This window comes from Pieris rapae, chromosome 8 (genome assembly GCF_905147795.1).
Source record: "Pieris rapae chromosome 8, ilPieRapa1.1, whole genome shotgun sequence".
In the NCBI taxonomy this organism is placed as follows: Eukaryota; Metazoa; Arthropoda; class Insecta; order Lepidoptera; family Pieridae; genus Pieris; species Pieris rapae.
The window spans coordinates 8,309,101-8,337,056 of NC_059516.1; the positions used below are offsets into that span (position 1 = coordinate 8,309,101).

The 27,956-nt window shown below is 30.3% G+C and overlaps 2 protein-coding genes across 2 annotated transcripts; both read right to left on the reverse strand.

Annotated features, from left to right (window-relative positions):
- Positions 1 to 485: 485 nt before the first annotated feature.
- Positions 486 to 3,562, reverse strand: LOC110992187 (protein starmaker-like). Its single transcript, XM_045629296.1, has 3 exons — positions 3,509 to 3,562; positions 1,181 to 2,627; positions 486 to 1,081 (listed from the first exon to the last, which is right to left on the reverse strand). The coding sequence occupies exons 1-3, from the start codon at positions 3,560 to 3,562 to the stop codon at positions 486 to 488; spliced, it is 2,097 nt and encodes a 698-aa protein (XP_045485252.1).
- LOC110992188 (peroxidase) lies at positions 2,711 to 25,409 on the reverse strand. The gene is made up of 14 exons (XM_045629282.1): positions 25,281 to 25,409; positions 21,877 to 22,032; positions 18,524 to 18,600; positions 17,382 to 17,472; positions 13,277 to 13,468; positions 12,775 to 12,971; positions 12,443 to 12,616; positions 9,255 to 9,333; positions 8,681 to 8,826; positions 7,886 to 8,127; positions 6,221 to 6,353; positions 5,290 to 5,752; positions 4,318 to 4,464; positions 2,711 to 3,912 (listed from the first exon to the last, which is right to left on the reverse strand). The coding sequence occupies exons 1-14, from the start codon at positions 25,289 to 25,291 to the stop codon at positions 3,780 to 3,782; spliced, it is 2,241 nt and encodes a 746-aa protein (XP_045485238.1). The 5' UTR covers positions 25,292 to 25,409; the 3' UTR covers positions 2,711 to 3,779.
- Between the last annotated feature and the right edge of the window lie 2,547 nt (positions 25,410 to 27,956).

The following is a 27,956-nucleotide window of genomic DNA, read 5'->3' on the forward strand; positions in this document are numbered from 1 at the left end:
CCGAATGTTAATTGTCAGAGTATTTACAGTCAACAGTGTATACGAAAAAGACAACGTATTTTTTCATCCAGTCGACACCAATCCATATATTTTATTACTATTATATTTACTTAAATTACCTTTTTCCCAATACTTAGCTGAAAATCTTGAAGTTATCTTGAAGCCACTCACCAAGAGCCTACATCTTTTTCATTTTCATTGTGTTTTTAATCTAATAGCTCTTTTTATATTACAAGGACTAAGTCTATACATCGGTATAATTTCTTGGTCTATACAATGTATATAAATTGCTTTATTAAATATAATATCCAGGAAGCGCTTTATTTCTAGAGGACTATTATGTTTCCTATTATTAAACAACAGCTTAAATCTAATCAATAGTCAAGAATGATACGGTAAAGTTATACCTTAAGACATCATCTTTTAAATGAGAAAAAAAACACTGATTTCTTTTTTTACTATAACTATTAAACTCATTGTATGATTTATAAACTTTCACCGTATTCTAACGTCCAAGCGTAGCTAGCGTTAGGGTCACCGCTCTTTTCTGCTTCCTGTTGTATTTTTTCAGTCTTTTTTAGTACATTGTGTATAGTGTTAAATAACTCTTTATTAGGCTTTATATACTTAGAATTTTTCGCCTCCTTTAATGTTCGCTTTCCAAATCTTTCCCGAACAAATTTTTCATACAAATCTTCATCTTCATAATCTTCATCTTTTTCGCCGGAACTTTGTTTATCGTTTGTTTTGTAACTTTTACTAAAGGACGTGTAATTTTCGTCGTCATGTTCATAGGGAGTTTTCTCTGTCTTCAACTCATCTTCTCTAGACTCATCATTGTGCGAATTACTTGTTTTTTGTTTTGAAGAAACTGGTTTCTCATAATTATAAGATAAAATATCATCAGGTAGTATAATTTCAGGTAATTTTAACGATATGTCACTGAATTTGATGTTCAAGTTTTCATCAAATTCGTCATTTTGAGGCTTGGGTGATGTTTGTTCATTGGTATCTAACTGTGGTGAATAAATTTTTGTACTGTTGACATTTTTATCAGGTAGTGTTTGTACATATTTATAATCTAACGGAATTCGTTCCACATCTAATTTTAAATCTTTCTTATATTTATATTTTTTATTTTCTTCGCTTTTTAAATTTTCATAAAGTGGTAATTCTTCACTTTCTTCATTCGATTCAGCACTACTGTCTTCATTGAGTTCCTTGACTGGTTTGACTTCGTCATCATGGATGTTTCTTAGTTTAGAATTATTTTTATGTAAAGAATCATTCAATCCAGCATCAAAAGTATTTAGATCAACGTCTACGTCAGGAATTATAGTTTTCGAAATAAAAGACTCTTTGTTGTGGTCATCATTTGACTGTTCAGTACTTTCGTCACTAACGTTGGCATTCAAATTCAGATCGTTATTTTTAAATTTTTCTGTTGGATAGTCATCATTTTGAGATTTTCTGTTGTTTCCAACAAGTACATTATTTTCTTCTTCCTTGTCTATTTCTTCACTTTGCTTGATTTCATCGTTATATTTACTTACCTTTGGTATTAGATCAGTGTTTTCTTCACTTTCGTTACTCTCACTATTAAATCCATTTTTTCCATTGCTTTTATTATCATTCCTATAACTATTGGTAGACACTGATGGTACAATGGGTATTTTTAACTCTATACTTTCATTACTATCACTTGTACCTTCCGCACTACTGTGACTCTGTACGGGTACTTTAAATTGTATTTTATCACGGTGTTCACTTGTGTTTTCTTCTGAATTAAAAGATTTCTCTTCGTCACTTTCAGAACTGTTGGATTCTGATGAACGAATATCTTCTTTACCAATAACACCCGCTTCTCTCGAATTTGTTTCGCCAGCATTTAAATAAGATATATCCTTGTTCAATAATCCTCTGTTGACTTCACGACTGTTGTAGTTTTCTGAATTCGGTATTTCGTCTCGTACATCACCATTGTACTTATTTTCCCTAGAATCATCATTATAATTTTTTCCCTGGTTTGATATTTCTGTACTCTCTTCATCTTCTCTTGATACACTAGAACTTTCACTACTTTCGTCTATTTCTTGACTCTTCTTATTGTGTGGTTTATATGATTTTTCCTTAAAATTGTCGTTTTCATAGTGATTCTCTTCTTGTGATTGTTTATCTTGATTTATTTCAATTGTATCACTAGGTGTCAATCTATCATGGGATGTCTTTATTAGAAAGTCGGCTAAACTCGAATTTAGTACAATACCTTCATTTTCCAATTCTCCATTACTTTTTGGGCCATGATGGGTTATGTAATCGTAAACGAGTGGTGTTGACCTTCTTTTTCTTAAATTATTTTTATAGTGCCCTGATATCTTTTTGGTTTCTTCCTTATTGCTGTTTGTTATTTTTGAAGGTTTAGGGCTAATTTTCCCAATCGTTATGTTATCATTATCAAGTTGAGTATTTGATTTTATCTCATTTTTATTTATAGTTTCTGTTGAGTTTTCGTAACTTTGTTCGAGTGTTCGAGTAACAGTTTCAGAAGTAGTATTGCTTGTAATATTTTCTGTCACATTATTTTGTTTAGTGAAGGAATTGTTTTTTACTACGACTGCATCCGTTATCTGTAAATATTAATATTAAATAGATTGGATGACAACTCGATTGAGCGAAATAAAATCCAACCAACTGTTAAATAAAACACAAATCTACTTTTAATATTTATTAGTATTATTAATTAAATACCTTATTCTATTATTTACACTGTGGAGTTCTCTACAGAAATAATACTAGCACATACATTAACATCTACATATCTAAGCTAAATACTGCTAATTCACAATTTCTCTTTTTAAGTGCTTGTTAAAACCAATACATTAACGTTATCCCTGTACGCTAGAATTTTATAAATTTTTGATAAAACAAAAAACAATACAATGTAATGCGTAAATAAATCTGTACTAATTTTAAGAAAGGGTTAAACAGTTTGTCTTGGGTTCGTTAATATTAAAGGAATTTAAGATTAATATTAAAAACTTATTTTTAAGGGGGCAATATATTTATAATAAATATTTACAAAAATATCTACGTTCTATGAATTGCGGATTTATGGCAACATTTAATTTCGTGCATAATGCATATGCCTAAATATAAAAATAGAGATTGTAACATGTTTAAATAAAATCTGTGGGTGAAGTAGATAATTCTCGATTAAAAAAATCTGATTATGATAAAGTTAAAAATCAATGATTAGTGTGCACACTATAACTATTACAATAAATAATTCAATTTATTCAGGCGTGAAATTGTTCATTTTTACAATTTATTTTCATACATCATCAAAGCAGTATCCGAGAATGCACTGAGAATTGTCTAAATAATTTCCATAACTACATTACCTTAGTCTACTGACTACGCATTAGTATACGTCATATAATACACGCATTGGATATTTAATATGGATTTATTATCCCCGTTTTTATATAAACGAAATCAGTCTAATTACACTGATATAACCAATTATTTTTTTCATCTCTATCTCTTGTGTTCTCTGTCTCATTTTCCTTTTCTTGTCTTAAGTTAAAATAGTGAATTGACTGATTAACTTTAAACAGTGAGGGAGGAAATATAATTAACTAATCTTACATAAAAGAACTTCACCTCTTGAATTTTATGAACAATATTTAAAAATTCGGTAACAGTTGTCACTAAAAGATTATTTTTCTCAAACCAAATACAATATCCAATGCTTACAAAACTACTACTGTGCTATTTTACTACTTCCCGTGAAAGGAATTAAACCCGAAACTACTCACGTATTGTTTTGCGGCACCGAATGGTACCGGCTCTGCCCATTTAGAAAAGTCCATAGATGGTAGAATACCACTTCTGCAAGGTACTCTTGGGTTCCTAAAATAATGAAGACATTTTCGTAAATCTCTGACCTCGGAAAGACGTGCATTTTCCAAATCAATAAATTTGTGACTGTTATGTATAAAATCACTTTAGAAACATAAATGATTTCTGTAGAATAATTTTTCGTAATATAATAATTTGGAAACTCTGGGTTACATGTAAATGATTATGTTATAGTAGGAAGTTAGGAAAAAATATAATAATAATAATAATTTATTTATTTTTCTCCCATATAACATTTACAACAATAACTGCCTTGGATCCCATCAACGTTGTTTAATACACAAATGAAAAGAACTGCATGAAGACCACAGGTTTAGGAATAAGAAATATACGACCTTATTTTAAAGCCATCGAAATGAGATTTTTATATATAGATTAAAGACATATGGTACTTACAATTCGTGGTCGGGTAGGACGAAGGGATAGACCTGGACTGTGTCAATGATGTCAGTGTTGTCACAAATCACTCGTGCGAGACGGGACTTCTTAATTTCTGTCAGTTGCTCCGGTGTGAAAGATGACGGTTGGTTTGGCAGCTCGAACCTGTATACATAATTTTGTTTAATGTAATTAAAATATTGTGTATAACCGAATAAAGAGAAAGATTTAACCGATTAAAAGCTGTCACCTTAAAACTATGTAATTTTATTTTACGAAAGGTAAATACAAAACGTACCACTGTGATTCTAGAAATACGGTATGTACTATTCTATAAACTACTGAACCGATTTTCAACATACTTGGAAGTTGGACGTTCCGATTTAGCACGCGAGTTTAGAAATATATCACAAAAGGTCTTAGTATATATAGTATATAGTAGTAACCTTATTTTTAAGTTGGGTACTAGGATACTTGGGTACTTTATTATATTATAACTCCGCTAGAACAGTTTTTCTCAAGTGGCTTTAGCGTGCGACTCTAATCTCTGAAGTCGTTGGTTCAATTTGCGGCTGTGGACTTATTTATTTATATGTGCGCATTCAAAATTCGATCGAATGGTAAAGGAATAAATTATATATAACATTTTGGAAGCGTGTGTCAGGCACAGAAACTTACTTGCCTATTAGATTGACAAAATGGTCATGAAATAGATACAGCAATGGCCAGAGTTAATATGTTGTAGCACGACTAATTTATTTTATTTTTATGTACCTAATACTCCCGTGTTAAAGCCTGATAGACAGATTTCTTCGTAAACATTATTGGCTTTATTACTGGCGATTACATTTTATACAAAATTCCTAGTCTTATTTGAACTGTTTTGATTAAATTATATCAAAGGCAATATGTCGGAAATTTAAAATAAAAAATAATATTACTTCAAAAAATTTAGTTAAGTACAATTTAATTACAGTAATAAAATCTCACCAGAATCTGTCTCCCCTTCGTGAATAAGAGAATTGTGTTGCAATAATACAAGCAAAAGTCGGTCCCAACATGGAACCGCGTAGGGGCCTCTCTGATACTCCTCCCGACCACAGATCTATATCAATCGGATGCTCGAAGATTGTCTCGTACTTCCTCAATGTCTCATTTGGCATAGACCCAAACAAATCCTGGAAGGTGTTAGCATCTGACAAGCCACAGAACTTCCTGAACTCCATGTAACCGGGAATACCGAACTCCCGTCCTCTCTGCATGTTTAAGGAAACCAAATCCATTCCGAACCGCGCTCCAACCTTCTTAAAAAGATGATTGGTGACCTCTTGGGTGATAGAGTCGTCCATAGCTTGAGCAACTTGGTTCATCAGACCCATGACGTATTCGTCGAGTACCCCAGCTCTGTAGAGGTCATACGGTCTACGAATAAGATCTGACAAGCGCTTTGAAGCTGGAAGATGGAAAATTCTAGTTTATATACCAGTAGTTACGGGGAATATTCAGCGCGGCTGTAGAGAAGTAGTCAAAGTATATATTTATTTTTTATATTATTATTATTATTAGTAATACTGGCGCAGATATTTGGTATATATATATATATATATATATATATATACAATTTATAAAAAGATAACATATATAATTAGGATCGACCGATAAGTATCTCTTCTAGGTAATCATAGGAAGGAAAAATAAAAAAATAAATACTAAGGCTAAAGTGTAAAAAGTGCATATTATTAACTAAGTTTAAAAAGAAAATTGCAGATAACTATGTTGTCTAGATTTACAAAACTAAAATCTAATCTTAAGAATTATTAATCACAATGGATTGTTGTGAAATTTATATATTATTTTGATAAATAATTATTTAAAACAGGTTTATAATTTCATTATTATTAAGTAACTAACTAACACTTACCAATGAACTTATGCGCTTTGGACCATCTCTCTACAGCTGTGGGCAGCAAAGAATGTCCGAAACGGTAAGCAGCCGATGCAAAGGCATCGATCACATCTGCATTTACTTCTGGATCATATCCATTCCAGTAACCCTTAAAATTTACTATTAACATTAGTTTTCTTTTTAACACTGGGAAATACTGTCAACAGAAAAGGTAAATAAATGCTATTTAATTCTAGTCGAGAGCACTTTTTTTAAGAGATGACATAAAAATGGAATTTAGCAAAAGGAATACACCCGAGTCCAAGTTCGTAACGTTAAAAACATAACAATTGAATATACAGTATTCAAAATTTTATTTTCCATAAGATTCGATTTTGTTTCCTTTAGAGTAGAGACTCTTGGGCCGTGGGCTTCATTTGCTTTTAAATTTAATTAGGCGCCAGGTAGATATTACCGGTGATCACAGAGCGGGTGCGTTTCTTCGCTTAACGAATCTATTATTATAATTAACCTACAAAGCATCGCATTACACAGGGACCAAACGTTTTAAATTAGTTTTAATTTTCTGTTTCTTTCTTTTTATTATGACTAAATAGATTAAAAGTAAGTTGAATAACAATGTTTATATGCATTTGTCGTGTCCCTAAGCAATACTGATCTGGTCCTATTATTATAAACCACAGTGGTATTCAAATGTAACTTATCATGATGTAGATTATATCATTAAAAAAATAGATAAATAGAAATAAAGTAAGTTAATGTTTGAATATAGGAATTCGTATCCTATTAGTTACTTAGCAAAACTTAAAATATAGAGACAGATACTCGAGTCCTATAATCTATATTAGACATACACACGTCTATGTTAAACCCATCATGTAAAACTTTATCATAATACGTTTAGCTCGCGGGCGCTGTTATGATAAAAATTACACTGCTCAAAACAGTATGACCTAGCCTAATTATACCTATTTTACAGAGAAACATATGGACTTATTACTAAGCTATCTATTACTCTTATATATGATTAAGGGTCTGTTTCACAATGTATGGATAAACTATCAAATAGCTTTGGAACACATAAATTATTGGGAAGATAAAAGTTCCGAATAAGTTACATCGCGTTTCGTGACGAATAGCGCTATCTGACAGTTGTGAAACGCAACAATACTGTTAATCCTACCAATAAGTATTATAGTATAGCTTATTTGGAACTCATCCGTACATTGTAAAACAGATCCTAAGACTTGTCATAATCCTAACGATGTAGTTGAAAGTTAATTTCTAGTATGAAAGGTGACAGACATGAAATATGATTCCCTTTGAAGAAAAGCGAAAGTTGACGAGTTACAACTTTCCTGCATAACATAAAGATCTAAGTAATTTGTTCTAGTTCTTGGAAGATTTTGTTTAATTCGGATATGCGTTTGGTAATTACGTAGTAACACAAATTAAAAATAATAAGTTACAAAAAATTCTTACACTTAACCCATTCTGACCGTTGCAAATCATTATTAAACTACTAATTGCTAATATACAGTTAAAGAAACAAACGGTGAATTAAGTTAATTCTTTAATATACGGGTGTAGTGTATAGTGCAGTTTATTATTAGTGCACAGATCTCAAAACAACTCTGTGATTTGTGTAGGACGTTTATATTGTGTTTATAAAAACCTTACATCTTTTTCAAGCACCAAGCCGAACTTTTCCATCACGTCCTTTCCTAAGAGTATAGGCAGGAATTCGTTGTATGTAATATGTTGTATTTCAGCGATATTAATCCTTCTTGCTTCCTGGAATAGAGTTTCATCATCCCAATGCGGATTAACCGCTGCTAAACCTTTGGCTACTCTGTTGTGTTCTCGGGCCATCAATGTATGCATCACAGTCAGTACGAGTTGCTCGTTAACACGGATTTCGCCTGAAAACATTTTTTACGTTGTCTTTAAATTATCGGGCATAGAATATATTGAATAAAATGCTTTTATTTCATTAATAGTCTACGAAGCAGATAAGCAGTTTGACCTGTTTGCATGTGATATCCGATATAACTGATGATTATACGCTCCAAGCACGTATCAATCAATTTCTCGACAGCTAAATTCATATCCTATTTGATTTTGATTCTAAATTTCATCGCAATCGATTCAGTAGTTTTATATTTAAAAGTATCGTTGAGTAAAGTACAATAGAAAACAAATAATAAAGGTATTTTAATCGGTTTAATTATTCTATTCTTATATACACGTTACAATGTTTTATGGCGTTCACTTGTATCGGCATCCATTTTTTCATCGCTGCTCATTGCGGTTTAAGTATTTATGTTACGTTTAAGTTCCCATATAGTTTTCTTTTAATAGGAACCTCTTCCATGATTATTAAAATACGGTTACTTAAATGAATACAACTAAAATTGCTACGTATTAAAGATTAATATATATATATACTACTGAATGTTAGAAAGTGTTGCTTACCAGCTTCAAAGCAATACATGTTTTTGTTCGGCCTTGTACAACCTTCATCTGGGATGTCGAGTTTCAATGGTAACAAGTCCTTTAGTCCATATTCTTTGAAGACCGGGTTCATTCTTAAAAGACCCCCGTAGCCTGTCCTTAATTTCCTATACACAAATCAAAGTTTCTTAATTTAAGTCAGATGCAACGATGCAAAGTCCTTATTAGTTTAATAATAAAACATAGGTCTTGTTTTATTATTTGATACTATATAAATAAATGATATGTTTTTAAAGATGCCCCGATGTCCGAATAAACAGATTTCCCGCGCAAAACGTACTCTTACTAGTTCTTTTTTTTTTTGGATTTTATGGCCTGGTATCTAGACCATTAGGCCAACTTACTATTTCTCGTTCCGTAGTTCTACAGATTACTTGCAACAATAACGAAGTCATTCGATACAATACAATATAGATAATGAATTAACAGTTTAGTTATAACATTTTGTGTTATTAAAAATTTAGAACCATTAAAAACTATTAAACTATGCCTAGTAATTTTGACTAAAGTATACTTAAATAATTAAAATGTCTACCTGGAAAATTTTTCCGTAACACCGTATACAGTGTTACCATCAATGGCTCCTGTCAATGTGTTGAACGGCACTCGCGAACCTATAAATCATGTAGAATGTTCAATCATTCAAACGGTAGAGTACACATCACTACAATGAAACGATCTTCAGATGTTATTAGAAAGGATGGGTACTAGAATGTGGGTGGTATGGGTCCATAGTTATCTTATTAGACCTACTGCGCGGCACCTACGTTATATGATAACATTTCAAAGTTCTAATCATAATATCTTATAGTTATCTGTCAACCTGATGGGATAATCCCTCACATTATCATAATTTTGCACTTCTCTTATTACAATAGTTATTAAGATACATTTGTGAAAAGTAAACGTTACAGCCACTCTCCGAGTAATTTCTCAAGAGTGGACTTCAACAACGACATTTATTACTAGATTATTGGACTCCTGATTTAAAGAAAAGCAAATAGAAAATTGAAATACATTTTTTAGCTTCCGAAACAAACAGAACGACTGCGTACTTCTAGAAATCTACCCTTATTTGAAGAAAATGCAATGTTCAAATGGGATCATACATTATCTTACAAATAATTGTGCGTCAGACGCATATCACATTTATCAATAATATACATTGAAGAAGAATTCTTAAGAACGGTTCAATATCGTGATACAAATGCAAACACTATTGCAAGTAAAGTATTCTAAATATGCTGCTAATTTGGTAATATTTATGTTAACAAATCAGTATTGCCACACGTAGTAATAATTTACATATGTCATATTTACCTAATATTATTAATGGTAATTTTTGTCTTTATATATTTCTTACTGCAATAAAGCTGGACACGCATCATTAGCTAATAATTTACGGTGAGATTGCTACTTATAAGTGGCTTTTCAAGGACAGAATCATCAAGAATAATATACTCAGAAGTAATTCTGTAGAAATATTTTATCTACATGAAGTAATGCAACTTATATGTAGTTTGAATAATTAAAGTTTTTTTAAGAAAAATTGTTGATTGATTAGGCCTATTTCAGTAAATATTGTATTTTTATGGGTTATAAATTCTACACCGCGAGAGAAATTAATTAATAATTTGATTAGCAGCGTCTCAGTATGTTATTTTCTTATTAAGGTATAAACCTACTTGTATACAAAGTACCTAATTACTGTAATTAAATTCTATAAAGTATATTGTTTATAAGTACAATGTATACGATAAAACTTCAAATATTTTAGATATTTCCTTTTATAATTACAATATGCCTGAACGTTCTCATAAAATATATCGTAGTAATTTTTACGAATAAATTAATTTAAACTAATTTTTTGTCACGTTTACAATTGGCTACTGCTGATGGAAATGTTTACAATGTTTTTTTTATCGTGCCGAAGCTTTGTAACTGTTTAGCAATTGGTCTACTTCTTGTATAACTGATCATCTTCACTCCCGATATTACGTCTGATTAAAGTACTTAGATTCGAAAATTTGCACTACATTATGTTTGCTTTCACTTAGCGATTCCCAAACCGGTCACATTTAGAGACTGTACAATATGATATAACATTTAATGATCTGACTGTTGTTGAATAACACGCAATTTGCATGGATAACACTTCGGAAAATTACCAATGTTTTTGATGATATTTTTGATTCAAGTATTTGGCGCAACGAACATTTCATAATAATTGTTTTGAAATCAAAATCGGCCATATGCAATGACTACTTTCCTGTTTTAATGCACAAGGCATAATATAAAAGATCCCGTATCACGCATCGAATCAAATCATGGATTCCCAAAAACTATAAAAAATATATTTCAAAGGCATATGCATCTTCTACTTGACCAAAGAAATTGACGCCGAAAATGTGTTCCGTGCCTCGATGCAAATCTATTTGTCTACATTGTTTATCATAATGGACCATCATTGTTTATTCATATCGCAGAATGCCTATTTATCATAAATGTATGAATAGGCAATTTGTGAACACCCAACTTAGGTTCTTCCAGGAATTTATGATTCAAGCATCGACTGGGACTACGGCGCTAGATATTATAATAAGTTACTATGGATTTCTACTTGGTTGTTCAATAAACATCTATGACTACGATTTTAATGTTGAAACCGCTTACGCCAGATGGCTATTGATAAAATTGAGAAATTGCATGTCATGTTTCTGCCTACGCACACTTTTGTACCTACGGATAAATGTAACAAATTTATGTTCCTTGATCTATAATAAACGTAGCTCTGTATTTTAATTGGCAAAATAGTACGTTCTTTTTAGTCATATGTATTCAAGATTTTATTTATTTCTTTTTCTAAAATTTTAATAATGGAGATTGATTTGAAACGAATCCTATCAAATGTTTTCTATAAACCAAGTGTCTTTACAATAAAAGAACTAGCGAAATTGATTAAACCTAAAGTGAAGTTGAAATGAACCTGAAGAAACCTAAAGAATGGACAGCAATAGGACGATAAAATAAATTTTGTTAAATGATTAACGCAATTGTACGATTTCTTTCCAATAAATTTTGGGTTGTTTTCGGAAAACCGACAATTAGGAATACCTTCGTCGTTGTCAGCATCACATCAACCATTTACTTGCACAATTTCGTGATCAAGACTTTGATGAAAAAGCATCTCAACAAAATTAACTTCAACGTTTTGACACCGTATGATGAAAGCGATTTATTTTATTTTAGACGACAGTTGCAGCTTTTGTGAATTACGAGGTCATTAAAATATTTCGTAATGTTTTTTTTTAAATTTAGAAAATTGTTTCAATAGTCAATACAATAAAATTTATATATATATAAGAGTTTTATACTACTGCTATATCGTTCAATAAGCAATAAAGATAACAATAGCGGCCTATATTGTCATTCGTAACAATGGCGACTTAACTTCACGGCAACTTCTTACGCGCTTCTCGACTGAATTTTAACATTAGTTACCTAGGTTACTATGAACTTACTACCATAAGTTAACTTTAAATTATTCCAGTACGACAAAATCCAATACATTCTTTACTTACGAATTTGGGAATCAATTTTAATGCATTTCTTTGAATTAGTGGATAGCATAGACCACCGATCACGTATTGTACAACCCTGACATAATTCTGAAGTAAGGCCCTCACCAAACTCATTCTCTATTATATATTTAGTTTAACTTACCAAGCTTACATCCAGGTCTAGGTGATGGGAAGCCTCTAACGAAATCAATGCACTTAACTCCGAAGAGACGATAGAAGTAGTCATCATCAGGTATTCTGATCTCATTACAGTAGGGGTGTTTCAAGTGTGGAGGACGCTTGCAGCATTCCTCTGGGTCATTGCGGTTAATTGGGTCTATAGAGAAACAATAATTAGTTTTTTGCTTATGTATGCTTTATATTGAGTGTATTTTCCGGGAATTCTTATGTTTTCGCTCCACAAACTGAATTAATATTTTATTATTTTGAGGAATGTCTATGTATTAATACTCAGAATAAAAAAACTAAAATAACCTAAAGGTGTTCCAGTAAGAGTATAATCGTGATCCATGAATTGTCCCCACGCGATAACCATGACTGTTCCGGCATGATCATGGAAGCCATCATCAGGGTGCATGGTCCTTGAGACCACCCGGGATAACGGTAGGTCTCGCCCCGTATGCGCAATACGAGGTGCGTTAATGCCATCAGCGAATAACGGACCAATTAATCTGAAAAGTATTTCTTATAAAAAAAAAATTTAAGCAAATCACCCCCCTCCCTCCTCTCAGTAAAGGTTATTTACAAAAGAAGAAGTGTCTCTCTATCTCTATACTCATCATATCGATTCAGTGATTTAATTTTGTAGTCACTAGGTTTGAAATATACAGACATGAAAATGATGCTCAAATATTGAATTGTAAAATCATGAAAAATATTGTTTTTATTCTAAAGATCTATATCGTAGTTTCGTATCTGTTTGATATCTTACAGATGTTACTAATTACACATACTTTTATTTGAAAATAATTTTTACCGTTGGAACGGTGCCATAGTAGCACCCCATGTTGGATGCTGAAGATTGTTACATAGACCGTCAAGTCTTCGATACTTTCCAGCGCGACACTCGACGTGGGAGAAGACTGGAGGGCAAACTTCTCTTATTAGCGTTCTCGATGTGTCTATGAGAGGTAGACCTTTCTCTATCTCTTCGTAGGTGAGACCATATCTGAGGAATAATAGTTATTATTTGTTTAAAAAAATATAAATTTCGTATACAATTGTATAACATACCAATGTATAATAAAGTAACAGCGATATGTTAAGTTGTCAGTCAGCGTCGCGCTCCATTGAGGAGTTTACGTATAATACATTTTTTAATTAAATTTAATTAACCGAATTATTATAGGAGTTAGTAGATAAGGTTGTTACAATAATATGGGGTATGTAAAATGTGCGATATGATTAAAATGTGTAATAACGAGTGTAGACCTTCATACGTTTTTAAGCAAATTATATATCTCCATGCTGCTTTATTACCAATTAAATTTGCAATACATAACAGTAATTGCAAGTATTTCACGAAAGCGTATATCAAAGGCAATGAAAATTTTAAACTAGATCAAGGTGATTCGTAAATAAGAATTTTCAGTTAAAGAGACGTAACATATTTCATATAAGTTGATGTTTATATTTCAAACGATTATTAAATACAATACTGTAAGCAAACTTTATAGAAATAAATAATATGTGTTTACGCGAAAATAAACCTTAAAAATAATTAAAGCATAGAGATAAGATGGTTTACAAGGTTAGGTCATAGATATACTATGCCGGAAGTCTCTCGGATTTCGAGATATAATTGACATTTTCGAACTTTAAAAAAAACACGCCTTTTACCACTGTTTGTTGTGACAAGACTCCATATGAATGTATTTTTTTGTGAATCTGTTTTTTGCATAGATATTTGTCCTATATATCAATATGTTAATTATATAATTTATTCAAATTTCATTTTCTATGTACACAGAATAAAACAAGCTGGCTAAGAGCTTCTTGTGAAAATAATTTTGAAAATTTCATTTCTAAAATTGTTTAAATGATATTTATTTTTTAAGCGAAATGAAAGATTTTTCCAACTGCAACCGACCATAAAGAATACACTATGTTATACGATAATTATATAAGTTTATATATCAATTAACATTTTACATAATATAAATTATTATAAATAATATAAATTAGTATGAAATAAAAATAAAATAAATATCCGGGTGAGTAGTTCTTAGAAGGGATCTCAAATAACTGAACCCGGAAGTGGAAGATAAAGCCTACGGCATCAGACAGACATGATTCGTTTGTATCAGTGGCACAAAGGATATTCTCTAAACAAACCGGTTACATTGCACAACACAATAACGAAAGTGTTGCTTATTAATATTTCATACAATACATCTGATTATTTAGAAACAATACAAGATAAGATCCAGGCCTACTTATGTCAATCAAACGATCGCCCCTGGCGTTATGTTCACCTTCAAAATGCATGTTAAATGAGCCTTGGGCAACGTGCTACTACTATTGTGTTTTTTAAGCTAAGCATAAAAAAAGAGTGGCGGAGAGTTTAGTTGCCAGTTCTTCTCTTCCGTTCTACGCCCTTAATTTGAGAACTGGTAGTAAATGTAAAATTAGAAGCATTTCATATATCTTTTTAACGTTCATAAGTGTACATTATGTTACCTTTGAAGATTTTAAAACAAATTGGCAAAGGACTGTCAGTTAGAAATCTTTGTGTTCATCGCTATTAAAGTAAACGTATTTTTAACTAATAACAAAAAAAAGAATGGAACAAAAAATTATGGGTGAAGATTAAACTTATAGATGTATTTGAATTTGTATCTCCGACGATTTAGAAAATCCCCACGCTTATGAAACAAAGAAAGCCTGAGTGAGCAAAATGTACAACATTGACTGAATTTATTTATGTCATAAAGTTGTACACTGTTCTCTAGTCATGCATACAAAACTTAAATTTAAAAATTATTTAAAGTTTTACAAAGAAGTGGCGAGTAATAATTTCTTAATCTATATGTTTGCCCTTGATGCTAATTTTTAAACAAGGCGAAAGGGCAAGTACACCAGTGGTTATGAAAGAAATTACGCAAGTGACTTTATAATTACAACGTTTAGATTATGAAGATATGACATACAAGATTAATTATTGTGGCGCAATCCGAACATTAGTAATAATAGTATATTTTATAATTTCAATATGAATTTTGTAAATTTCTTACGAGTGTAGAGAATAAAAAAATAAAAAAAAGTGCCTGTACTTACCTAAACGCGTATGTACACGCGTTAGAAGTTATACATCTTTTGGTTAACAAGATAAAAATCTTTTCAATGTTTTATTCTACGTTCGTAGAGAAAGGACACTAACAATAGAAAAAAGTGTTTAATACATTGAAAGTTTTATTATAACGCATTATCTAATATAGTTTAATAAAGTATATTTAAATATCCACAAAAAAATTAAAGTGTTAACTATAGCTAAATTCCGGGCCGGCTAATTAAATATAAATTTTTGTGACGGTATCCGCGCGCATCGAAAAATTTACTAACATCATTCTTCCCTAACATACAAAAAAACTGTAACAAAATTATTTCATAAAATTAAAAAGGATGTTCACTAGCCCCCATACTATGATTACCTGTGTCGTGGGCAGCTAGTATTTTCCATTTGTCATTGTAACGGTACTTGACGTATATGATGTGGTGGTAGTCAGCATATTGCATTTTAGTGTAATGTTTCTTCTTTTTGATTAGATTATGATTAATTTATTGAAGTAACACTTCTTTTGGCGCGTTAGGGAAAATTTATGATAGTAAATTTTTATGATGCGCGCGCACACCGTCACAAAAAGCCCTGTATAGTCAACAGTTTAGCTTTTTTCTAGTATGTATAAGTGTCGTTTTATCTACAAACGGCAATAAGGCGAAAGCTAAAAATTTGAAAAAGATTTTTATATTGTTACATAAGTACAAACACGATTTCTTTATTTTTTTATTTGGAAATTTACTAACGAAACGAACAATATCATTATTTACTGGTTGTCAAAGCAACTAAAAAACAATACGGGCGGTAGATAGGTTGATGTTCTTAAAAAAACAAACAATTAAATATATAGTGTCATCTATCAGTAAATTCTATGTGTTAATTATTTATGGCAGTTTCCGCATCGTGATCGCATCATGGTCAAAATTCATTGGACAAAAGCAAGGATCTAGATTGAAGACAGGCATAAGGTCAAATTTCGTATTAATCAATGTTTAGCAAAGGTGATATACGCAAATGTCAGTTGTCAGCAAGACCACGCTTCAATTAATTATTTTATAGTCTGTGGTGATGAAATGAAATCATTAAATTAATGCTCTTATACTGTGTAACGTATATTGCTTTTATTCGATATAGGACCTTTTCATTCCTAATTTAACTAATTTCCATTTTTATCTTCAATAAAAAGAGTAAAACAAAATCACAGATAGTAAAAAATAGTCTCTTTCTGCTCTTTCAAGTTTGAGAAAATTTAATTTAATTTTCTATGAATTGCACCGTTTATGACGTTTTCATAACTAATACTTTATAATAATTATATTCATTTGAATTATATGATTAATTATTGCCATGTTATACCAAATAAATGTATTTAATGTCACATGATAATTAAGTATCATTTTTAATTATTTAAAGAGAACAATACAATTATAAGTTCAAATTTTCATACAAAATTTATTCACTTAAGTAGAAGATTTAATATAATAATCTATAAATAAAAATATTTTTTTTTTATTGTTTCTCAAATTTTTATATCATTAAATGAGTATGAGACAACACACAACAAATTAATAGAATGTATACGTTACACACGAATATTCAAATTGTCACAATATACAGTTTTAAAATTTTAATGCAACATATTCCTGACCACGTGACCATATGAATCACACGACAAATTCTAATACACATTTTATAAGTTTTAGTATAAAATTAAACATTATTCTATTATCTTAATCTACATTATTTTAAATGTCATCTGACTCACAGTCAACAAAGACATTAAACAGTAAGTAAAAGTACTTACGTGCGCGCCAGACTGATAGAAATGTCAAGAATAAGTTCGCCCACACTTGCAAAGTCTTCAGCGTGCCAGTCGCCTTTTGGTTGAGACACCACTGCAAATTAATATTAGAGCTGACATTGAAATGACGATTCAATACAAAAGTAAAGTACAGATTTGCTGTCGCTTGTCAATTGTAAAGTGCTGTTAATACAATGACATCTTTCTTACAAATACTACATTAAACATGGTTTGGAAATATAAAAAAAATATAATCACTAAAAAATTAATCATTGTACGTATCGTATTTGGGCATTTTTCCTAAAGCGTACACTACTTCTATCAATTTAAAAGCTAAAATTTACTCCTACGCGAGTCTACATAACTTACAATAAGATACGGTATAATATCAATACAACGGGCCAGACACCGTAATAATTGCTGTAAATGGTTATAGTAAAGTCATAAAACGAAACTTTTCGTAAATTTAATTTATGAATTAAATGTTGAACTTTTATATTGAAGTATAATTATATATTTTTAAAGTACAAACATGTCAAAATGTAATTATGAATAAAATGCTACCAGGTCAAATTATTATAAAAAGGGCCAGTTTGCACAGTTTTTATGTTCAACTAAAATTGCGTAAAGTGTATTTTAAATGTGAAAGAGTTCGGTTTAAATACTCAATCGACAAGTATACGCGAAAACGTCGATGATTGAAAAAAAATATTTTGCGCTAATATTCACAAGTTGTAAACCACTTAACATTATTAACCTTGCTATTTTTTATTCGAAATTTAGATAATCTAGAAATTATGAATGTTTTACATACTTATATCATTTAATTTTAGAATTTTGTTTATATAAAATTGATGAATTGTTTAATTCATTAACAGTTTTGTATTGTTTTTTCGACGTATGTACATATTATATAAGCTACGCATAAGTATCTGGTCACCCACACACAGGGTTGTCCCTAGTGGGGACTAGCATCTGCATAATAATTTCTTCATTTGTAAAATAAAAACTATGTAATTATACTAAAAGTAGAATATACCCTACCAACCAAATTTTCCGTTCAAGATCCGTTCTTAAGGCATCAAAGGTTAACGAAGTGTAACAAACTCGCTTTCGCATTTCATTATAACAACAAAAATACTTACATATTCTCGATCTCGCATCCAGATAAGCTTGGTTTATGGCTTCGTAAGTAATACATGTATGTTGGCCATCATATGCACTGAAACAATAGAATATTTTTATCTATGGAAGTAAATTGTTTACATATTAATTAATATCTTTATGACTAAGTTTCCCTTGTATATGGAAACAATTTCATGTATTCGTTTTCAATAATCAGCCTTACTACGGCAAAACAGTTTTATAACCAAATTCCCGCAAAACATCATTACGTCTCATTTTTTGACGAATTTTTGTATGAAAATGGTTGCGGTAGTCGAAGGTATCTTAAATTTTTAACTATAACACACCCACAACAAAGAATTAAACGGTAAAATTTTAGTATATTTAATGGCAATCCACATTTAAGTGGGTCAAATAAATATACATGAGCACAATATAATTTAATATAAAGTCTATTGACCTACAAATAATATATAATCGTCTCACTATTTTATTTTTGTTTCCGGTGTATGATATCACAGTATAGTAATATTAAAAATACTAGATGGCCGGACAGGCATTTTAGTATTTATACAAACGTTTTAAGAGTTTATTTATTTGTACCAATTTAATTAAGTTTTGTATTTTATTATTAAGTTTTTAGTTAGCCTTTTGTTTCTGACACACATCAAGTTGCAAGCACACATATACGCATATGTATATACATATTTATATATAAAAGAAAAGGAAAGACAGTATTCGTGCACGCGATTACAAATTTGTGAATAACAGTACTACTAGTGACTATGTTAATAGTAGATAGTACCTCTCCTGTTCAAACAATTTGTATGACTCAAAACTTAGCGATTAAAACAGTGGCGAGAAGTTTCTTGCCAGTTCTTCTTGCCAGCTCTACGCCCTTCACTTGCGAACTGGTAATAAATGTAAATTAATTTAACTTCCTCTCTGACGTTCATAAGTGTTCTTGTTTACTTATACGAATAAAAATATTTTGACTTTGACTTACCAAATATACGTATTTTATTTGGTTTGAATATAACTAAAGTAGCAACAATTTAAATTAATCATAACATTAGCATACAAGTCTAAATTATCAAGAATAACACTCGATTTACGAGGAACATCGTACGCCGTTTCGCAGAAAATGACTGACTTTTACATAAGTATTTTAACTCGTCAATCATGTTGGCACTCGCGGCTTCCACAGTAATGATTTAATGTAACTACTTGATAAATGCTTGATAATTTTTATTATTCATTAACGTAATGAATTGTTTTTGCTTACACATTAAAATTCAAATTGAACAACAATTGAAACATGTTTTGAACTTCTAATTTTGTTTTACAAATAGGATAACTTTATATTGTTTAAACGCATTTATTATTTTTAAACAAATCGATTCAAACATAGAAGTTAAGTTTGCTAACACAAATATAAAAAGTATAAGGTTTTATTAATAATATATACATTATTATTACAATTTTAAAAATACGTAAAATATATTCCTCGTTCAAACATTTCTTTAACATTGTTGTATTCACAGCCTATAAATTAATTCAACAAACAAGCCTAAACGGGCGCGGATCCATAGAAAGCTCACATATCAACTTTAAAGTTCCTACATTTGACTTGTTTCCGTTATCTGGTAGGTTTCTCGAACGGTAATTTATAGTTCTAATGTATTTGTGAATATCATGGACAAACTATTTGACAGGGTCAGTCCGTTACTTCACCTGTCAAGTTTGAGCCGTGTTTGTCATTTCGTTGTATTTTGAACATAGAATATTAATTACGTCGAATCTCCACGAATTACGAATCTTTTTTTTTTTGCCGTAACTTTGTTTTGAATTTGTAATTTAATAAAATTCTTCAATAAATTATAAATAAATATTTTTATTAATACTTAAAAAGCTACTTTCGATACCTAAAAGGTTATGTTAAAATCTAAGCTACGTTAGCTAGGATAGTAGTGTTATTTTACTAACAAATAATATTATTATTAAAAAAGGCCAGCAATGTGCACCACTACATTCTTAGCATTCTCACATTCAGCATTCTCATAAACGAGCTAGGTCTTACTTGCGGAAGCAAAATTGAAATTTAAAAATGAAAAATTGACTATAGTTTTCTATAATAATATTTGGTGCGAGTTTTTTTTATCTCATCGTGTTTGTAGTATTTTATTTATATTGTATCTACCAACGTATTACGTGCTGAGCCGACTTAATTGGCAGACTTAATAAAAAAAATTAACATGCTGGTCCAAATAAAGTATAATATCGAAGTGAACAGTTAATTAGACACGCCCTTTACTAGACTGTATCCGGATGATCCTTTTACTTACATTCACAAAACCGGTCATCGTAAGCGAAAGGATTTTGAAAGTGAACGTTATTCTGCTTGTTACCTAATGTACTGTCTCAAAACTTACTGATGAGCAGGTATTACCGCATCTTTATGATCGTTACGTGTAAATTGTATTATATATTGCATAAGTTTTTTGATATTTTATGGTAGATAATGGCGTTAAAAAACAGAAATTTCTAATATATTCTATTAAATTATCTCCTGGTTAGATGAGAAGTAAATTATACGTAAAAATATACGGTTACTACGGAACAGCCGAAAAAGATAACATGGACACTTATGTTAGTGGGTACGTTGCGGCTTTTTAGGGAGTAAGTCTTCCGAAACTGAAAATTCTGAAACTTCTTTAGGCGCATGAGGCTAAAATTTATACAGATGAAAAATCACGAAGAGGCGCAGCGTTATTGTCGAAAAAAAGGGAGAGAGCGATTGAGACCGATTGAAAGAAAGAAAGAGAGATTGAGAAAAATTACATACTATTGGTTGATGTATTCATTTAGTAGTTACATATTAGAACATTAGTTGTAAATTTTGTCGCATAACGTCTAGTGCAATAAACGCAGTTTTTATTTTATTTTTTAATATTATCATAAGCACGTATGTTAACAATGTGAATATAGATATACAAATATATGGATTGATCATATACTAGTGCATGATCATCTATTGAGGCTTTTATCTTAATAATAATTAATTTACAAAGAAATTGAGATTAAGAGTTTCTCTCTCTTTCTCAACAATTAGTTCGGAAATACTTCAGTTTGTAGTTGATTCCACACAGTGGCAGTGCGTGGCAAAAACTACCTTAAATAACGCTCAATTCTGGACGTCGAGGTGATATGGGTGGAATTTCTTCCTCGACGTCCTACGAGGAAACTCAGCTTCAGATATTAATCCAAACAAAACTTCGGAACCCTCTCTATGTTAAATAATGGTTAAGAAGAGGGGAAGGACTTAAAAGTAGAAAACATGTGTTATGTACTAAAAGTAATAATATATACTTACAAATTTCCTTTTAAAAGATTTAAGCTGTAGTCATATGCTGAGGAGCGGCCAGGTCCAGTCAGATATAACGCACAATCATCATCTCCCGGTGCTGCATGGGGGGCGATGGGCGTCAGGGACGTAGCATATGCACTAAACAGCGCTATGAAAAGCGCTCTGAAAAAATATATATTTAAGCTATTGTGCGTTAATAATAAATAAAAGCCCATAACTTTAAAAATTTGACCATCAAATTAGTGTTATAAATTTTGTCAACATAATTTTATATTGAAACTATTGTCTAATTATTATGAAATAAATATAACTTATAAATATATTCATTTCTTCATAGATTTTTTGAAGCTATTTCTCCTAGAACTTTTACCTTTATACATTAATGTCCTTATACATATTTATTTATAATAATTTGTTTTAAAATAAATTGGCAATGTAAATAAATACTCCGAATTACGAAAAGAGGATATCATTTGTCAGAGTTTATTCAGGATATACTTTAACGTCGAAACAAAAGACAGTATCGATTGAGAGATAAAATTTAATGTCATAACTAACATTGTTTACTTCGACATTTTTATTACAAGAATTCCACAAATTACTTTAGTTCTGATAGGTTTTATAACTCAACGTTTAGTAAAAAGAGTGAATCAATTCGATAAACAGAAATGTTTATCACATTTTTATGTAAAACCTATAAAAGGATTTTATAACAAAAGTCTCTATAGCTTACGTTTATGTGGAAGTTTTGATTTAATCAGCGTTATAGTTCAAATATATGTGTTCAAAGGACAGTGAAACAAACGCAGAATTCTAATAAATAACCGTGTTAAGAATTTTCCTTTTACTTGTTGTAATTATTAAAATTTAATTAAAAATAATACTTCCTACTTTGAATTTATTATCTAAAATGTATCTGGCTGACTAAAATAATGTATCTATGTTACCATTTTATTGATAGCAAAAACTGATATAACTTGATTTCATTGGACCTCCATTAAATCAGACTTACGTGAAATAAATCTATTTGACTTACGCCATATGTTCGTAATGTTTTACTGTATAATTTCAATTTATTTATTTGCTTAGAACATAGTTCAACAAATCTTAAATTGAAAGTGAATTGCTTGAAAAACTGTTAAAATTAAAATTACTTCTAAACAATATAAAATCTATAACAATTTTTTTTATTTTATAGAACAGGGGACAAACGGGCAGGAGGCTCACCTGATGTTAAGTAATACCACCGCCCATGGACACTCTCGATGCTAGAGGGCTCGCGAGTGCGTTGCCAGCCTTTTAAGAATTTGTACGCTCTTTTCTTGAAGGACTCTAAGTCGAATTGGTTCGGAAATAACTCAGAAATGTTTAATAAATAAATTAAACCTTTCCTTCCTAAACTCTATTATTCATCATTCTCCGATCATCATTAGCCGACCTTTGTTTATGAACTAAACATCTCATTAGCAAACTTTCTTCATAGCATTTAACACATGATTAGCATAGCTCGTCAGTTCTTTTATAAGTTATAAATGCGTTTATTATAAGTTCTATATAAATTTGTAGACCTCGTAAATCAAATAATATATCAGATCATATTTTTAACATTATGTAAAACTGTCTACGTACAAACAAAACATTACTTAACAATCAAGGTAAATGCAAAGCTCTTGTATAATAAAATGTATTCGTGTCTATGCCCCACTGACCGTAAGAACTCAGCGATGAGAAACGACCTGTCATCCACAGTGATCACCTACTTCCGTAACAATAAGTTGAATGAATTATGGAAACTACGTTTTTGTATTTAAAAGATACTGTTACAATTATTGTACTAAAGATGACGCATTTACTTAATTTTAAATAAAATGACTTTCATATTCATAAAAATGTAGGTTAATTTTTCGTAGTCTCTCTAGTTATTTCAGTAATTTTTGTCTCGAAATAATAATATTGCTTTTTGGATTTTACCAATGATGTAAGACGTTTAAATGAATGCTTATATTAATACATACATTACAAGTAATTATAATAAAATAAATATGTAAACCATGGTGATCATTTCAATTAACAAGGTCCATGTAATCGCATTCCTTCGCCAAAATAGCTAATGGAAAAAGGTTGTAGTAATGTTAATCGTCAAAACGAATGAAAAAGTCCTAAGCGATTTATAGAAAACTAGTCGTTTTGGTGCCGTACTGGTAGAATGTTCGGAATCGTATTTTGGGTTAACAGCTTTGGAACTATTTGGTAAACATTAACCTTAAATTTTGACCTTGAATTACTTTTTTTTGATTTCGACAGTCAGAAATAATTTTATTATTATTGTTGTTACAAAATAAATTAAATATTCGATCGCCTTGTAGGAGAGATGCGTAGCCTAGTTTAAGGGCACTTGTGACAATCATTAAATGTACTATTTGTACAACCAACAATTTAATCATATTAATTTTATCTTTAATCACAAGTAACTGTGATATGATTTCTGTACCAAAATATTTGGTATACCAAAGACTTTTTCTACGTATATATGAATTGATTAATACTTATTTGTAATATTCTATTCAGTAACTTTATTTATTCTGGTATTGTTAAATCAAAAAAGTTTTTATTCTTAAGTAAAATTGAACACAATTTTTTGACTATGCTAATCTGTGCAATAATATACATTAATTATGACAGTTTTATAGTTAACCCGATTTTACGAATATCAGATAGCGGTATATTTGTCATTGGACATATTCTGGTTTTGTTTCCTCTCTATTTGAGATATGTGGTATTTGATTGGGAAATTCACGTCAGTTAGGTTCGACGGTGTAAGTTAAGTACATATTTATTTAGTATCGACCACCCGTTACTCTGACCGCATTATACACAAGGCTCACAAATGAATTTTGATACTTTTATAACACAGTTTTAATTGATTAAAAAAGTAAATATGGTAACATTATTATATTCCAAATAATTGATTTAACAAAAATTTGGTAGATAATTAATAAAAAGGTAATTCTATTATATAAAACAGATATTAATATTTAATAAAAATTTCACCTAAAAACGCCTAATATTATTTTCAAAAAAACGCGATAAATTTAAAAATTGTAAGCAAATAATATACTCCAATGAAATCATAATTTTATAGCAAGTAACAATTAAAAGTTTAAATGAAAAACATCGAACGCAAATCGCTACGAATGTAGGCATCATTCGTAGCTCACCGTCATATAAAAGATTTAAACGCCAATCACATAAGTTTATATTTAATTAATATATTGAAAATAAATGGCCTGATTTAATTAAATGAAATTGTATTTTTTTTCTCATTTCCAATTTGTTAAATAAAACAATTTTCATATAACAACTCCACATTTATATTATGCATCAAAGATTATAAACTAATAGAATATTACCTCGAAATCATAATTCACACAACACAGACACAGCACAGTTAAACACAATGTATGCACAGATTTAGGGCAGTTATTTTCATTCTTGGCGTGCTTTCAATGCAGCGCCGGTGATAGCACTGCTGTCGGAGGCTGCGGCGTGGGCCACGAAGCCTCCATGAAAGTCCGAGACACGTGATCTTCCCCAACTTTAACGCCACTTCATAATACGGCAAGCTATTATAAAATTCTATTTACTTTCAAATTCTCCAACATCGGTATACTTATATTGTAAAGTGTGTTTATCAGGTATAAGTTTTATATAATACTAATTAAGTACAAAATAAAACAAAGATGCTTACATGATTGTTTTTTTTATTCTCAATTGAAAAATCCCCACTGAAGAACAACCAAGAATATAGGGTTAACATTTTTAACCACATTTTGTACTGAAAAACAGCTTCGTATTTTTTTCTAAACATCGTTCAAGTAATCCTTTATTTTATACTAGTGGCCCGCCCCAGCTTCGCACGGGTGCAATGCTAATGAAATCAGGTTTTTATTATGTATTGTTATTTCCGTCGCTGGAAAGCTCTTATAATATACGCGACATATACTATATAGACATATACCATCACGGACTTTTCTGTAGACATTTTCAATGTGTACAATAATAATTAGTACATTATTTTGATAAAACTCGTAGGGTTCAGCCTGCGTTTGCAATGTAAGCGGAAATCTGTAATTATTTACGACATTAGAAACCTCAAAAATAACAGTACTTTTCCACTATTTAATGGATCTTATTTTTTTATATAAACCTTTCTCTTGAATCACTCTTTCTATTAAAAAAAAACCGCATCAAAATCCGTTGCGTAGTTTCAAAGATTTAAGCATACAAATGGACATAGGGACAGAGAAAGCGACTTTGTTTTATAGTATGTAGTGACTAGGCCTTAACGAATTGTCAGAATATTCCGATATTAAAATTGTAACCACGTCATTGCATGTCACATTTTAAAGTGTGAAGGTGAAATTGTTTACATACTTTGAATGTATCATATAACCCTTTCCATTATAATGAACCTTATTAAGTATTAAGAATAGCTTTTGGATTATTCAAACCATAGAATATTAAGTATAACATAGTAAGTTGTTGTATATTATACCAACAAAAATATAACATATCTGAGTTTTTAATGGTAATTGTTGTGAAATTTTTGAGTTTTTATTAAGTTATTATTGTAATGAAATCTATGACACAGAGAATAGGTATTCGGAGAAAATGTTCCAACTACATATGAATTTACCTTTTCATCTATAAAAAAGAATAATATATCAGTTATTTAATTAATGACCATATGCTGAGTAGCATTACACAACCACTAAATTAAAACCGTTTTAATAATAAATATTATATTATGTTATTAAAATAAAGATATCTAATGGTGTATTAAAATTGATTTATGTCACCAAAAAAGGTTCTAACCCAAACTAATCTCTCTAAGGCTTTCTCTGTGTAAACAATAGAAAGTTCCAGTTAAGATGTATTTATTCAAAAATATTCTAGAATAAATCTATGTTCGTTAGCCCCAAAATTTCATAAGATCAATATCGAATCGTGAACCATGACGTTGACATCACAATTGATTATGTGAGCAAATCGATAGTAATTTGTCATTCGATTTACAAACGAATTGTGCAAACCAAATTAAATACAGTTACGAGAAAATGTAATAAATCGCATCGCACTTTGGTTGCAATGCTTATTATAAAATACTTATAAGTACCCAAACGATAATATTAAAAAAAATAATTTAACAAGGATTAGTTAGAGTTATGTTTCAGTAAATTTACATTAAACTATCTTGATTTTACACTTAAATCTTCCGAATGAATCACAGTATCCGTTGGTGAAAATTGTACAAAAAATCGTACGGTATTTTTTGAGTTTATCACGTTCTATTAGTAATTAGAGGCTAGGGGACTTATTTTTAAAAGATGTAAGGATTAAAGATTATTTATAACACACTGAGCATTCGTTTCCGGACTCTCATTAGCAAAATAGTTAAGGGTAACAATCCGTATTAAAGAAATAATTATGAATGTAGAAAGATGTTACAGAAGTATTATTTAGTTATAGCCTTATATGTATCAGAGTTACACAATATATATACATTATGTACGTAACTATTGTTTTTCTTAATCTACGATAACCGATTCTGTGTGCCTACAGGCATTGTCCATTGTCCTCCATTTTCCTTTATTGTATATCTCGTTCAGGTCTTAGTCTTTCCAGCCATTTCCATGATTTCATCGGCCCACCGTTTAAATTACCTACCTCTTTTATGGCCTCTTGCTTGTCATAGTGTTTCAATTTTGCTCCAGTATGTAAAGCCCCTTTTCATTTTAGCTCTTTTTTATATGAAACGTCCTGTTTTATCTCTAAAATTAAAAAAAAAACCCAAAAGAAGTATAATTTATATCAAAGTTTTGAATGAAAGTTTATATTAATATGCGAATAGTGACACTTTCTTTTGTATATAAAATTAGTAAATAAATAAAAAAATAATTAAAATAAACTAATACATATAAAACTGTCATCTCATTTGAATACAGGTCTCAATTATTGCGTTTTCTTTTAGATGAAGGAAGTGCAACTTAAAGTTTTGTGTACAAAATAGAAAGTATTTTAATTAG

Excerpts from the sequence above, each read along its gene's own strand:
- LOC110992187 (XM_045629296.1), bottom strand. The coding sequence starts at position 3,562 with ATGAGACAGAGAACACAAGAGATAGAGATGAAAAAAATAATTGGTTAT. Across the intron at positions 2,628-3,508 it reads AAATAATTGGTTATATCAGT|ATAACGGATGCAGTCGTAGT; the intron begins GTAATTAGACTG and ends TAATATTTACAG. Across the intron at positions 1,082-1,180 it reads TGCTGAATCGAATGAAGAAA|ATTATAAATATGTACAAACA; the intron begins GTGAAGAATTAC and ends GAATTCCGTTAG.
- LOC110992188 (XM_045629282.1), bottom strand. Across the intron at positions 12,617-12,774 it reads TCTTACTGGAACACCTTTAG|ACCCAATTAACCGCAATGAC; the intron begins GTTATTTTAGTT and ends GTTTCTCTATAG. Across the intron at positions 8,827-9,254 it reads GTTACGGAAAAATTTTCCAG|GAAATTAAGGACAGGCTACG; the intron begins GTAGACATTTTA and ends ATTTGTGTATAG.